The following is a 14,513-nucleotide window of genomic DNA, read 5'->3' on the forward strand; positions in this document are numbered from 1 at the left end:
TGGAGCCAGGCTTAGCCTGACAGTCAAAGGTGTGAAGTGAGTGGAGCAGAGGCTGAGCACACAGCCCTGTGGTGCACCTGGGCTGATGGAGATCGGGGAGGAGATGTTGTTGCCAATCCCAACTGACTGGGGTCTACAAGTGAGGAAATGGAGGATCCAGTTGCTCGATGAGAATTGAGTCCCAAGTCTTGGAGCTTATTGATTAGTTGTGAGGGGACGATAATGTTCAACGCAGAGCTTTAGTCAATGAAGAGTAACCTTCATTGTTCGGAGCTGAGTGCAGGGCCAGAGGAATAGCTTCTGCTGTTAACCTGTTGTGATAGTGGGTCCAAGTCACTCCTCAGGCAGGTGTTGATATGTTTCATTCCTGACCCCTCATAGCACTTCATCACAGTGGATCTAAGTGCGACTAGATGATAGTCATTGAGGCAGGTTACCACGATTTTCTTGGACACTGGTGTGATTGAAGCTTGCTTGAGGCAGGCAGGTACCTCTGACTGCCAAAGTGAGAGGTTAAGGAAATCACTGAACACTCCATCCTGTTGACTAACACAGGTCTTCAGTACTCAGCCAGGTACACCGCCTGGACCAGGTTTCCGTGCGTTCACCCTCCTGAAGGATTCTCTCACGCCAGCCTCAGAGACTGAAATCACAGGGGTTTGGTGAAGGAGCTTCCATGTCCTGTCTGTTCAGAGGTGTCTAAGACGAGTGGGATAAGGTTTAAGGAGAGCAGTAAGAGGGTCAGAGGAAATCTGAGGAAGAGCATTTTCACCCAGAGCTGGTTGCAATCTGGAATGTACTGACTGAGGGGGTGAGAAAGGCATATGTCACTTGGCTTTATTTCAAAGGAGGTGACAGTATTCAAGCGTTTTTCTGTGATTGAGGTTTGGTCCAGATTTACCACTTTGCATGTGAGATGGCTTTCCACAGCTTGTACCTGGTCATGTCAGTTGCATGTTGGGGAGATATGATGGTGCTTTGAGGTAATCAAAGTGGATGCTGTCTCCATCCTGTTACATGGTTGCTCTGGCAAGCCTCGGGACATGTTTAGGAAAGTTTCCTGCATCAGTATGTAGAAGTTGCAATGAGAGAGCGTGCGTGTCAAGATGGTGGAGCAGGGATCCAATCACAGACCCAGTACTGTGCACTCAGTGATATTAATTGAGTAACAAATCCTGAGGTGCAAACTAAGTCGGCGTCAAAGTTCAGGCAGAGATCAAAACATCCAGAGAAATCCAAAAACCAGAATCGGGAAACAGGCAGAGTCACTATTCAGACGGACAGAGTACAGATACAAATGCTGGAAAGGCTCAGGAAAATTCACTGGCACAATCTGGCAACAAACAGGTGAAAACACAGGACTGAAATACACTGAGCAATAAACAGAGAGGCAGATGATAGGTGGAGCACAATGAGACACAAGTGGCAGCAATACAGGTAATAATGAGAAACAGGTGAGGGACGGAGTACTCAGTGATACAGGGGCCGGAGCAGAGCAGGAACGGGGACAGGAGCACATGGCAATACAAAACCACAGACTGACAGCCAGGGGGAAACACACAAAAAGACAGAGTTCATCTGGAGGTACGGACAGTGTGATACTGGATCTGGTGTTAGAGAATGAGACAGGGCAGGTGACAGAAGTTTGTGTAGGGAAACACTGCATCTAATGATCATAATGCCATTAGTTTCAAAGTAAATATGCAAAAAGTTAGGTCTGGCCTGCAGGCTGAGATTCTTAATTGGAGCAAATTCAATTTTAATGGTATCAGAAATGATCTGGCTAGTGAGAACTGGGACAGGTTGTTTTTCTAGCAAAAGCATACTTGGAAAGTGGGAGGCCTTCAGAAGTGAAATGTTGAGAGTACAAAGCTTTTATGTGCCTGTCAGAATAAAAGGTACAGATAATAAGTCAAACACGAGGAAATCTGCAGATGCTGGAAATTAAAGCAACACACACAAAATGCTGGTAGAACACAGCAGGTCAGGCAGCATCTATAGGGAGAAGCACTGTTGACGTTTCAGGCCGAGACCCTTCATCAGGACTAACTGCGAAACGGTCTCCCAGTCTGCATCGGGTCTCACCAATATATAAAAGGCCACACCGGGAGCACCGGACGCAGTATACCACACCAGCCGACTCACAGGTGAAGTGTCGCCTCACCTGGAAGGACTGTCTGGGGCCCTGAATGGTGGTGAGGGAGGAAGTGTAAGGGCAGGTGTAACACCTGTTCTGCTTACAAGGATAAGTGCCAGGAGGGAGATCGGTGGGAAGGGATGGGGGGGATGAATGGACAAGGGAGTCACGTAGGGAGCGATCCCTGCGGAAAGCAGAAAGGGGGGGGAGGGAAAGATGTGCTTGGTAGTGGGATCCCGTTGGAGGTGGCGGAAGTTACAGAAGCTGAACACCTACGCTCTGTCCGCCAGAGAAAGCAGGATCTCCCAGTGGCCACACATTTTAATTCCACGTCCCATTCCCATTCTGATATGTCTATCCGTGGCCTCCTCTACTGTCAAGACGAAGCCAAACTCAGGTTGGAGGAACAACACCTTATATACCGGCTGGGTAGCCTCCAACCTGATGGCATGAACATTGACTTCTCTAACTTCCGTTAATGCCCCTCCTCCCCTTCTTACCCCATCCCTGACATATTTAATTGTTTGTTTTTTTTCTCTCTCTCTCTCTGCCCATCACTCTGCCCGTTCTCCATCTCCCTCTGGTGCTCCCCTCCCCCTTTCTTTCTCCCGAGGCCTCCCGTCCCATGATCCTTTCCCTTTTCCAGCTCTGTATCCCTTTTGCCAATCACCTTTCCAGCTCTCAGCTTCACCCCACCCCCTCCGGTCTTCTCCTATCATTTCACATTTCCCCCTCCCCCTCCTACTTTCAAATCTCTTACTATCTTTCCTTTCAGTTAGTCCTGACGAAGGGTCTCAGCCCAAAACGTCGACAGTGCTTCTCCTTATAGATGCTGCCTGGCCTGCTGCGTTCCTCCAGCATTTTGTGTGTGTTGCTTGAATTTCCAGCATCTGTAGATTTCCTCGTGAAAGATAATAAGTGTAGGCTACCTTAGTTTTCAAGAGATGTTGAGGCCCAGGTTAAGAGTAAAAAGGAGGCACGTAACAGGTAGGAACGAACGAGATTCTTATGGAGAACAAGAAATGTAAGAGAACACTTAAAGGAATCAGGAGGGCTAAAATAAGGCATGAAGTTGCTCTAGCAGCCAAGGTGAAGGAGAATTCTAAGGGATTCTACAGGTGTGTTAGAGCTAAAGAACTGCAAGGGACAAAATTGGTCCTCTGGAAGACCAGAATGGTCATCCATGTGTGGAGCCAAGAGAGATGGGGGAGATGTTAAATGATATTTCTGCATCCATGTTTACTCAGGAGATGGACACAGTGAGGCAAAGCAGCATCATCTTCATCGACCCTGTACAGATTACAGAGGAGGAGGTGTTTGCTAGCCTGAGGCAAATCCCCAGGGCCGGACAAGGTGTTCTCTTGGACCCCACGGGAGGCAAGTGCAGAGATTGAAGGGGCCCTAGCTCAGATATATATATATATCAACCTTAGTGACGGGGAAGTTCCAGAGGATTGGAGGATAGCCAATGTTCTTCCACTGTTTAAAAAAGGCTCTAAACATAAACCAGGAAATTATAAGCTGGTGAGCCTGACATCAGTAGTGGGAAAGTTATTGGAAGACATCCTAAGGGACCATATTTGTGTATTTGGTTAGACGTGGACTGATTAAGGATAGTCAGCATGGCTTTGTGCATGGCAGGTCATGTCTAACCAAACTTTATGGAGTCTTTCAAGGAAATCACCTGGAAGGTGGATGAAGGCAAGGCGGTGGATATTGCCTACATGGACCTTAGCAAGGCATTTGACAAGGTCCCGTGTGGGAGGCTGGTCTGGAAGGATCAGTAGCTTGGCATTCAAGATGAGGTGGTAAATTGGATTACACGTTGGCTTTGTGGGAGAAGCCAGAGAGTGGTAGTAGAGGGTTGCCTCTCTGACTGGAGAGGCTTGTGAAGGTGTGGAATGAGTAGCCAGCAAGCTCAATTTCAATATATAAGCAAAGTTTGGATAGCTTGATGGATGGTAGGGGTATGGAGGGTTATGGACGATGGGAGTAGGCAGTTTAAATGGTTCGGCACACACTAGATGGGCACGTTTCTGTGTTGTACTTTTCTATGACTAGAGAGTGGGAATCCTGCTAGTGGTTGTCACCAGCACCACGCAAGGCCTACACGACACCACTGGGATCTGCCACGTCACAGAAAACGCAGTCACTTATGGAAGTTGTCTGCAGAAAGGGTTTAAGAGGAGGAGCCGCAATCCCAGGCTCGTATCCTTCAGGCTCTACCTGATACAATGCTGGCTGTCTAGTCTTCCGCCCCACTCCCTTCTCTGAAGACTGCTCCCTCGCTCTCTCACCTCAGCTTTCTGTATTTATTTACTGAGAGCCTTCTGTCCCTTTGAGCCATGCTACCCCCCCAATCCCCCACAGCCTAATCACAGGACAATTTACAATGACCATTAATCTATCAACCGGTACACCTTCGGACTGTGGGAGGAAACCCACACGGTCATTGGCAAACATACAAACTCCTTGCAGAGAGCGGCGGGAATTGAACCCGGGTCACTGGTACTGTAAACCGTTGTGCTGGCCACTACACTACCGTGCGATGGGAATTGAACCCGGGTCACTGGTACTGTAAAGTGTTGTGTTAACCACTACACTACCGTGCGATGGGAATTGAACCCGGGTCACTGGTACTGTAAAGTGTTGTGTTAACCACTACACTACCGTGCGATGGGAATTGAACCCGGGTCACTGGTACTGTAAACCGTTGTGCTGGCCACTACACTACCGTGCGATGGGAATTGAACCCGGGTCATTGGTACTGTAAAGCGTTGTGCTAACCAGTACACTACCGTGCGATGGGAATTGAACCCGGGTCATTGGTACTGTAAAGCGTTGTGCTAATCACTACACTACCGTGCGATGGGAATTGAACCCGGGTCATTGGTACTGTAAAGCGTTGTGCTAATCACTACACTACCGTGCGATGGGAATTGAACCCGGGTCATTGGTACTGTAAAGCATTGTGCTAATCACTACACTACCGTGTGATGGGAATTGAACCGGGTCACTGGTACTGTAAAGTGTTGTGTTAACCACTACACTACCGTGCGATGGGAATTAAACCCAGTCACTGGTACTGTAAAGTGTTGTGCTAATCACTACACTACCGTGCGATGGGAATTGAACCCGGGTCACTGGTACTGTAAAGCGTTGTGCTGGCCACGACGTTGCTGTGCCGCCATAACTTACTCCAGCTTTCCGGCCGCCACTGAAAATGGGGCTGCACTCGGAGACACGGCCGGGGGAAGCGTTGACTCTTGTGATCAGCCGCTGGTGGATTTTCAAGTATGTGACGGGGGGAAAGAAACGTCAAATTTGGATCTATCTCCTCAACCAGAGTGGGATTATCAAAGGAAGCTTGAATGAAATGAAATCTCCACTTTATTGCTGAAACGTGTCTTTCTGCAGAAATCTCCAAATCTCATGAAGATGTGCCGAAGGACAGTCAGCTGCTCTCAGCAAGTTATGTGCCCAAAGCTTGTGAGTTGAAGAAGGAGAGAAGTCTGTCCGACACAGCCCTAACCAGTGCAAGCAAGGTAAATAGTGGAAACGTTTTCTCTGTGTTCATTACCGATGTTGACCTGGTTCAAAGCTCCAGGAACAACTGGGAAGTAGTACTGACTCCAAATCAACTGGGGAAGTGGACCAAGCAAAGGCAGATGGGATTTAACTCAGAGCAGTGTGAGTGCTCTTCTCCGGTAGGACAGGGTATGGTATAGACAGTAAACGGCAGGGCCACAGAGACTGTGGCAGAACAGAGCCCTGGGGGTACAGCACACAGTTCCCTGAAAGTGGCGACACAGGCTGGTGAAGGAAGCGCTTGGTATGATTCATCAGCCAAAGCATTGAGAATAAGAGTTGTGATGTTACGTTGCAGCTGGTGAGACCACACTTAACGTATTGTGTGCAGTTCCAGCCCCCCACCTACAGGAAGGATGTGTTAAGCTGCAGGAAGGATTCTCACCGTATTACCAGGTCTGGAGGACTTGAGTCATAAGGAGGGACTGGAAAGTGATGGGTAACTTTACTGAGGTCTATACTATCTTGAGGGCCCTACACAGGATGAATGGTCACAGTATTATTTTCCCCAGGAGCATCATCATCATTATGTGCCATGTTGTTTGACATCATCATTATGTGCCGTGTTGTTTGACATCATCATTATGTGTTGTGTTGTATGACGTGGGTGATCATGGTCTTTCCCTGACCATGATTGCTCTTGGCAAATTTTTCTACGGAAGTGATTTGCCTTGGCTTTAAGTGACCTTGATTGGGGGGCTAAGCAGGTGCTAAACCTTGCCCAAGGGCGACCTGCAGAGGGAAGGAGTGCCTTACACCTCCTTGGGTAGAGATATATCTCCACCCACCACCAGGTTTCACTGGAATCTAAACCTAGAGGGTTTGGGTTTAAAGTGAGAGGGGGAAGCTTTAGAGGGAATCTAAAGGGCACGTTTTTCACAAGGGTGCTGTCTATATGGGTTGAGCAGCCAGAGGAACTGGCTGAGACATTAATAGCATTTAAAACATATTTGGACAGGTACATTGATCAGAAATGTTTACAAGGATATGAGCCAAATATAGGCAAATTGACCCTGTCCTGACCCTGGACAGATCTGGTCCACTGACCCTCTCCTGACCCTGGACAGATCTGGTCCACTGACCCTGTCCTGACCCTGGACAGATCTGGTCCACTGACCCTCTCCTAACCCTGGACAGATCTGGTCCACTGACCATGTCTTAAATGACCCTGTAGGTTTTCATAAATAAAATTGTGGAGACACATTATGTGGAGAAATAGCCGTAGAAACTCATTGATTGGACACTAAAAACTGAGCACAAAGTGAACTAAAAGTCCTTTAAATAATTATGTCATCACGTCAGACCAGCCTCTTAAAGAGAACCCCAACTCAATTCAGGTGGTTGTGAATTCTGTATGTTTCCACCGATTACGTTACCCTACTCAAGCCCCCCCAGGATTCACTGAAACTGGTAGGTCAACGGGAACCCAATAGGGTTGTATGGCATGATGGGAAGTAGGAATAGGAGCAAAGGAATTGAATTTATTGAGGAGGGTGGAACGCTGTTGGGAGACCGACCAGGCGGTTGTGGCATCAGGGGTGAGCCACTTGGCAATCGTTACGGCTGCCTGTATCCCAACTCAGCCACAGACACTGCAGGTCCTCTTTTGGAGCTGTTCTGAGCCCCAGCACGACCCACGGGAGATGACTCATTGGTTAGGGCAGCCGTATAGGCCATTGGACGGCACGTGATACGTCGTGGTGTGATATAGCCTAACACCGAGGTTCTGGGCCATCGCAACCCCGTGGTCTGAAATGAATTGGGGGACCACGGTTGGAAGAAATCTCAGATGAGGTGCCAGACCGAGCCGGTGAATGCCCGTGCCACATCTGCAGCCATTATCAATGCTAGAGGGATGACCTCTGCCCATCTGGTGGTACGGTCCACCGTGGTTAGGAGGTGTGTGAAACCACGGGGTGGGGGGTGGTGAAGAGGACCAACAAGGTCCACATTGACGTGGTCAAACCATCACTCAGGGACTTCAAAAGGTGCCAATAGCCCCTGGAAATGACGGTTAATTTTTGCCCATGGGCACTCCACACAGGCACGTCCTTTCTAAGGCCATGCCACACAAACAATGTAAGTTTGGTCGGGTTTGGGAATTCACCCAGCAGTCGAGGAAACTCACATGCGCTTACAAAGTCGTTGTGGGGAAACCTACCGGGGAAGCAGGGTAACGACCCAAAATCCTTGCCATCCACAAGCCACCAGATCTTCAGATCGACTGACAGTCCTCGGGCTCACGGGAAATCTGCACCAAGCAGAGGCCTGGCCACGTCAGCCAGGATGAAGACCCGCGTGTATAACATCGCCCACTGAAGCAGAGCCTCACCCGTTGTATCCCGAAAGTCTGGACCTTGCTGCCGTTGGTGGCCTCCAGCGAGGTTTCGTCGCTCTTTGCCTTCACGTCAATAGGCGATGTTGGCAGCACACTCACTTGAGCACCCGTGTCACACAGGAAGTGTCACCCTGAGAGGGTGTCTGTAATGAACAGTCGACAGCTGGAACCCACGGTGTTCACAGACCTCTGATGTCCGATGTGCTGGCACTGACAAAGCTGGAAGGCGGTCGACATTCCCTAGTGGTCGTACCAAAGCAAGCCCGATAAAAACCACAGGCCCTGCATCATCTGTTTCATTGACCCTGTAGTAAGTGACCCCAGCAGGACCCTGGACAGATCTGGTCCATACACCCTGTAGTGAGTGAGCCCAGCAGGACCCTGGACAGATCTGGTCCATACACCCTGTAGTGAGTGAGCCCAGCAGGACCCTGGACAGATCTGGTCCATACACCCAGTAGTGAGTGTCCCCAGCAGGATCCTGGACAGATCTGGTCCATACACCCTGTAGTGAGTGACCCCAGCAGGATCCTGGACAGATCTGGTCCATACACCCTGTAGTGAGTGACCCCAGCAGGACCCTGGACAGATCTGGTCCATACACCCAGTAGTGAGTGTCCCCAGCAGGACCCTGGACAGATCTGGTCCATACACCCTGTAGTAAGTGACCCCAGCAGGACCCTGGACAGATCTGGTCCATACACCCTGTAGTGAGTGACCCCAGCTGGACCCTGGACAGATCTGGTCCATACACCTTGTAGTGAGTGACCCCAGCAGGACCCTGGACAGATCTGGTCCATACACCCTGTAGTGAGTGACCCCAGCAGGACCCTGGACAGATCTGGTCCATACACCCTGTAGTGAGTGACCCCAGCAAGACCCTGGACAGATCTGGTCCATACACCCTGTAGTGAGTGACCCCAGCAGGACCCTGGACAGATCTGGTCCATACACCCTGTAGTGAGTGACCCCAGCAGGACCCTGGACAGATCTGGTCCATACACCCTGTAGTGAGTGACCCCAGCAGGACCCTGGACAGATCTGGTCCATACACCCAGTAGTGAGTGACCCCAGCAGGACCCTGGACAGATCTGGTCCATACACCCTGTAGTGAGTGACCCTAGCAGGACCCTGGACAGATCTGGTCTATTGACCCTGTATTGAGTGACCCCTGCAGGATCCTGGACAGATCTGGTCCATACACCCTGTAGTGAGTGACCCCAGCAGGACCCTGGACAGATCTGGTCCATACACCCAGTAGTGAGTGACCCCAGCAGGACCCTGGACAGATCTGGTCCATACACCCTGTAGTGAGTGACCCTAGCAGGACCCTGGACAGATCTGGTCTATTGACCCTGTATTGAGTGACCCCTGCAGGATCCTGGACAGATCTGGTCTATTGACCCTGTAGTGAGTGACCCCAGCAGGACCCTGGACAGATCTGGTCCATACACCCTGTAGTGCGTGACCCCAGCAGGACCCTGGACAGATCTGGTCCATACACCCTGTAGTGAGTGACCCCAGCAGGACCCTGGACAGATCTGGTCCATACACCCTGTAGTGAGTGACCCCAGCAGGACCCTGGACAGATCTGGTCCATACACCCTGTAGTGAGTGACCCCCGCAGGATCCTGGACAGATCTGGTCTATTGACCCTGTAGTGAGTGACCCCAGCAGGACCCTGGACAGATCTGGTCCATACACCCTGTAGTGCGTGACCCCAGCAGGACCCTGGACAGATCTGGACTATTGACCCTGTAGTGAGTGACCCCAGCAGGACCTTGGACAGATCTGGTCCATACACCCTGTAGTGAGTGACCCCCGCAGGATCCTGGACAGATCTGGTCTATTGACCCTGTAGTGAGTGACCCCAGCAGGACCCTGGACAGATCTGGTCTATTGACCCTGTATTGAGTGACCCCTGCAGGATCCTGGACAGATCTGGTCCATACACCCTGTAGTGAGTGACCCCAGCAGGACCCTGGACAGATCTGGTCCATACACCCAGTAGTGAGTGACCCCAGCAGGACCCTGGACAGATCTGGTCCATACACCCTGTAGTGAGTGACCCTAGCAGGACCCTGGACAGATCTGGTCTATTGACCCTGTATTGAGTGACCCCTGCAGGATCCTGGACAGATCTGGTCTATTGACCCTGTAGTGAGTGACCCCAGCAGGACCCTGGACAGATCTGGTCCATACACCCTGTAGTGCGTGACCCCAGCAGGACCCTGGACAGATCTGGTCCATACACCCTGTAGTGAGTGACCCCAGCAGGACCCTGGACAGATCTGGTCCATACACCCTGTAGTGAGTGACCCCAGCAGGACCCTGGACAGATCTGGTCCATACACCCTGTAGTGAGTGACCCCCGCAGGATCCTGGACAGATCTGGTCTATTGACCCTGTAGTGAGTGACCCCAGCAGGACCCTGGACAGATCTGGTCCATACACCCTGTAGTGCGTGACCCCAGCAGGACCCTGGACAGATCTGGACTATTGACCCTGTAGTGAGTGACCCCAGCAGGACCTTGGACAGATCTGGTCCATACACCCTGTAGTGAGTGACCCCCGCAGGATCCTGGACAGATCTGGTCTATTGACCCTGTAGTGAGTGACCCCAGCAGGACCCTGGACAGATCTGGTCCTTACACCCTGTAGTGCGTGACCCCAGCAGGACCCTGGACAGATCTGGACTATTGACCCTGTAGTGAGTGACCCCAGCAGGACCTTGGACAGATCTGGTCCATACACCCTGTAGTGAGTGACCCCAGCAGGACCCTGGACAGATCTGGTCCATACACCCTGTAGTGAGTGACCCCCGCAGGATCCTGGACAGATTTGGTCTATTGACCCTGTAGTGAGTGACCCCAGCAGGACCCTGGACAGATCTGGTCCATACACCCTGTAGTGCGTGACCCCAGCAGGACCCTGGACAGATCTGCACTATTGACCCTGTAGTGAGTGACCCCAGCAGGACCTTGAACAGATCTGGTCCATACACCCTGTAGTGAGTGACCCCAGCAGGACCCTGGACAGACCTGGTCCATACACCGTGTAGTGAGTGACCCCAGCAAGACCCTGGACAGATCTGGTCCATTGACCCTGTAGTGAGTGACCCCAGCAGGACCCTGGACAGATCTGGTCCATACGCCCTGTCGTGAGTGACCCCAGCAGGACCCTGGACAGATCTGGTCTATTGACCCTGTAGTGAGTGACCCCAGCACGACACTGGACAGATCTGGTGTATTGACCCTGTAGTAAGTGACCCCAGCAGGACCCTGGACAGATCTGGTCTATTGACCCTGTATTGAGTGACCCCAGCACGACACTGGACAGATCTGGTGTATTGACCCTGTAGTAAGTGACCCCAGCAGGACCCTGGACAGATCTGGTCTATTGACCCTGTATTGAGTGACCCCAGCAGGACCCTGGACAGATCTGGTCTATTGACCCTGTAGTGAGTGACCCCAGCAGGACCCTGGACAGATCTGGTCTATTGACCCTGTAGTGAGTGACCCCAGCAGGTCCCTGGACAGATCTGCTCTATTGACCCTGTAGTGAGTGACCCCAGCAGGACCTTGGACAGATCTGGTCCATACACCCTGTAGTGAGTGACCCCAAGGCCAACTGGAGTGCAGCTCAGGCAATGCCGAAAATGAGAATCAGTAGTCGACAGAGTCATAGGGCAGTGAAAAAAGGCCACTTGCCAATCACGTCCATGCTGGCCATCGAGTACCCATGCAGGAAGACAACAAATTCGGAGTATTCCACTCTGCCCCCTCCCCCCCCCACCATTTAATGTGCTGATCCATTCTGACCTTGACTCCCATCTGTGCCAGTTCCGATCTCCCTCAGTCCTTGGTCCTTCAAACATTTTCCATCTTTAAATACTTGCAGTCATTTGGCATACACATTACTCTGTGGTAGAGAAATCCCACGGTACATCAGGGATATCTTTGCATCTATTTGGCACACCCCTTTAGATTCTTGAATACCAACCGAACCAGTTTGGCCTCTCTCGATCTCTTGAATCTGGATATCTCTCTGGATCTCTTGAATTAGCTTGGTGAATCCCCTTTGTACTCCCTTCAGTGTTACCACATCCTGGATGCTGGTAAGGGGACAAAACTATGCCCAGTACTCAAGGTGAGGCCCTGTACAAGTGTAACACACTCAAACTATTTCTAAACTCTAACCCTGTCACAATAGGGACCACACGGCATTTACCATCTCGGTTATCTGACACTTTCTACTGTCGGTAATACATGCACTGGAGCACGTAGATCCCTCTATATTTCACTCACCTGCATTCTCTCTGTATTGAAGTAATAATCCTCATTTTGACTTCCCTCACCAAAGTGCATGACCTGACGTTGCAGTGAGTTGTAGGGAGACTGAGTGATTGGGCAAAACCCTGGTAAGTGGAGTGTAATGTGGGCAAGTGTGAGGTCGTGCACTTTGCACTTGGGGTGGCAGGGTAGCGTAGTGGTTAGCACAATGCTTTACAGTTCCAGCGACCCGGGTTCAATTTCTGCTGCTGCCTGTGTGAGCTTATTCGTTCTCCCCTTCACCGGGTGCTCCAGTTTCCTCCCACAGTCCAGAGGCGTGCTGGTTGGTAGGTTAATTGGTCATTGTAAACTGTCCCGTGATTAGGCAAGGGTTAAATTGGGGAGTTACTGGGCAGTGCGGCTCAAAGGGCCGGAAGGGCCAGTTCCACACTGAATCTCAATAAATAAACAGATAAATAAATGGGATTTACCTCCAATTGCCCAATCACTCAGTCAATCTGCTCTATAAACTATCATAAAGTCATAATATCCTCATTTCAACTTGTCCTTGTGTCATCAGCAAACTTGCTTCCTCCCCTCTTCTAGGTCATGCCTATAAATAGTGAGAGATTGTGGGCCAAGAGCTGATCCCTGGAATGCTCCACTAGTTCATATATTCCAAGCACCAGCAAGTTTTCAATCCATGCTAACACATCTCCAATACCTGTACACAAGCCTCCATGGCAGCACCTTGTCAAGTGCCTCTTGAAGTGCAATATATACTACGTCTACAGACTCCCCAATCACCTACTCTGCTTCCTCTCAAAGAACACAAGCAGGTTTGTCAAGCATGATTTGCCTTTCTTGAAGTCATGTTGTCAAGGTTAGATTAAACTTTCCAGAATGATATTCTGTTTCTTTTTTTCAGTATTGACTCCAGCATCTTACTAGCAACAGATACTCAATTAACAGATCTGTAGATCCCTGCCTTTGGTCTTCCTTCCTCCTTGAACAGGGGAGTTGCCTTGGCTGCTTTCAAATACATTGCTATGCTCCTGGAATTCTGCAGCTATCTGGGTGCATGCCATCAAGGATGGAGACTTGTACTCAGGGAATTAAAGGAAGACTTGTTCTTCCATTCTGTTGGCACCTAGAGTCCCCCATGAGGAAGACTGGTGCAAAGTTTTGGCTCTGCATTCCCTGTTCTCCATTCACCTGGCACCTCACCTGTGAACAATGATGATTTAAAAATCTCTTGCCACCCATTATCTTCATGTTTGCCTCTCCCAGCGGTCTCAGATATATTTCATCAGGTCCTGGGGATTAATCAACCTTTAAGCCCACAAATACATCTAATACCTTCTGCTTTTTGATGATAATATGTTCTGGAACTTTATTCTGAATTCTCCAGCTGCAGTGTCCTTTTTGGTGAACCCAGACCTGACTCACACCCTCCGGTTCTCAGCATACATGGTTCCATTTGGTCCCCTAAAGTCTCTACTCTTTCCTCGGTTACTCAAATGCCCACCAAGAAAATGCTGTGAGATTCTCCTTTATCTTGACAGGCCTACCAGTTTTTTCTTGTGTACGAAAGTCCTCTGCTGGGCTTTTCCAAGAGAGTTGGAGTACTGGAGTGTGTAGGTTTCACTCCAACTGTACCTACCTCGAGTGAGCCCACAGATTGAGCAGACCATAACGTGGAGGAGCAGAATTGGGCCACTGGGCAAACTGAGTCTGCTCCGCCATTCCATCATGGCCGATTAGTTACCCCTCCCTGCGTCGTGTCTGGGGTACTGTCATCATTTCTAGTGTCTGGCACATTAGGACTGGAAGCAGTTCAGGCTTGTTCCTAGCAAAAGTGACTTAATCTGTTAAGAATGGGCTGAAGAGAACTAGAATCGGAGGAGTGAGTGGAGATCTGATTGGAGTATCCATTGGAGCATATAGAGGATGCAGGAGATATTCTAGCTGCTCAGTCTGGAGCCAGAGAGACACGGTCTCAGGACGAAGAGGTCAGGACTTAAATGGAAAACTCCTGGGGTTGAGCGCATGGAGCCCTGAGGAACATACTGTGGTGGGAACGGACAGCGGTGGACACAACCTCAAAGGTGTGGGATGCATAAGAGATGATTAATGGGTGAAGCGGACTCACGTAACAGTGTGGCCTCTTCCTGCCGCT

At 50.3% G+C, this 14,513-nt stretch overlaps 1 protein-coding gene across 7 annotated transcripts in view; it reads left to right on the plus strand.

Annotated features, from left to right (window-relative positions):
- The window catches only part of sytl3 (synaptotagmin-like 3), a 117,570-nt gene that overhangs the window by 88,370 nt on the left and 14,687 nt on the right, over positions 1–14,513 (plus strand). For all 7 annotated transcript variants that reach the window (XM_073051669.1, XM_073051672.1, XM_073051671.1 and 4 more), the window contains exon 8: positions 5,555–5,682. In XM_073051669.1, the coding sequence (XP_072907770.1) occupies positions 5,555–5,682 (128 nt within the window). The remainder of the gene's footprint in view (positions 1–5,554; positions 5,683–14,513) is intronic.

The sequence above is a fragment of the Hemitrygon akajei genome, chromosome 7 (assembly GCF_048418815.1).
Source record: "Hemitrygon akajei chromosome 7, sHemAka1.3, whole genome shotgun sequence".
Taxonomy (NCBI): domain Eukaryota; kingdom Metazoa; phylum Chordata; class Chondrichthyes; order Myliobatiformes; family Dasyatidae; genus Hemitrygon; species Hemitrygon akajei.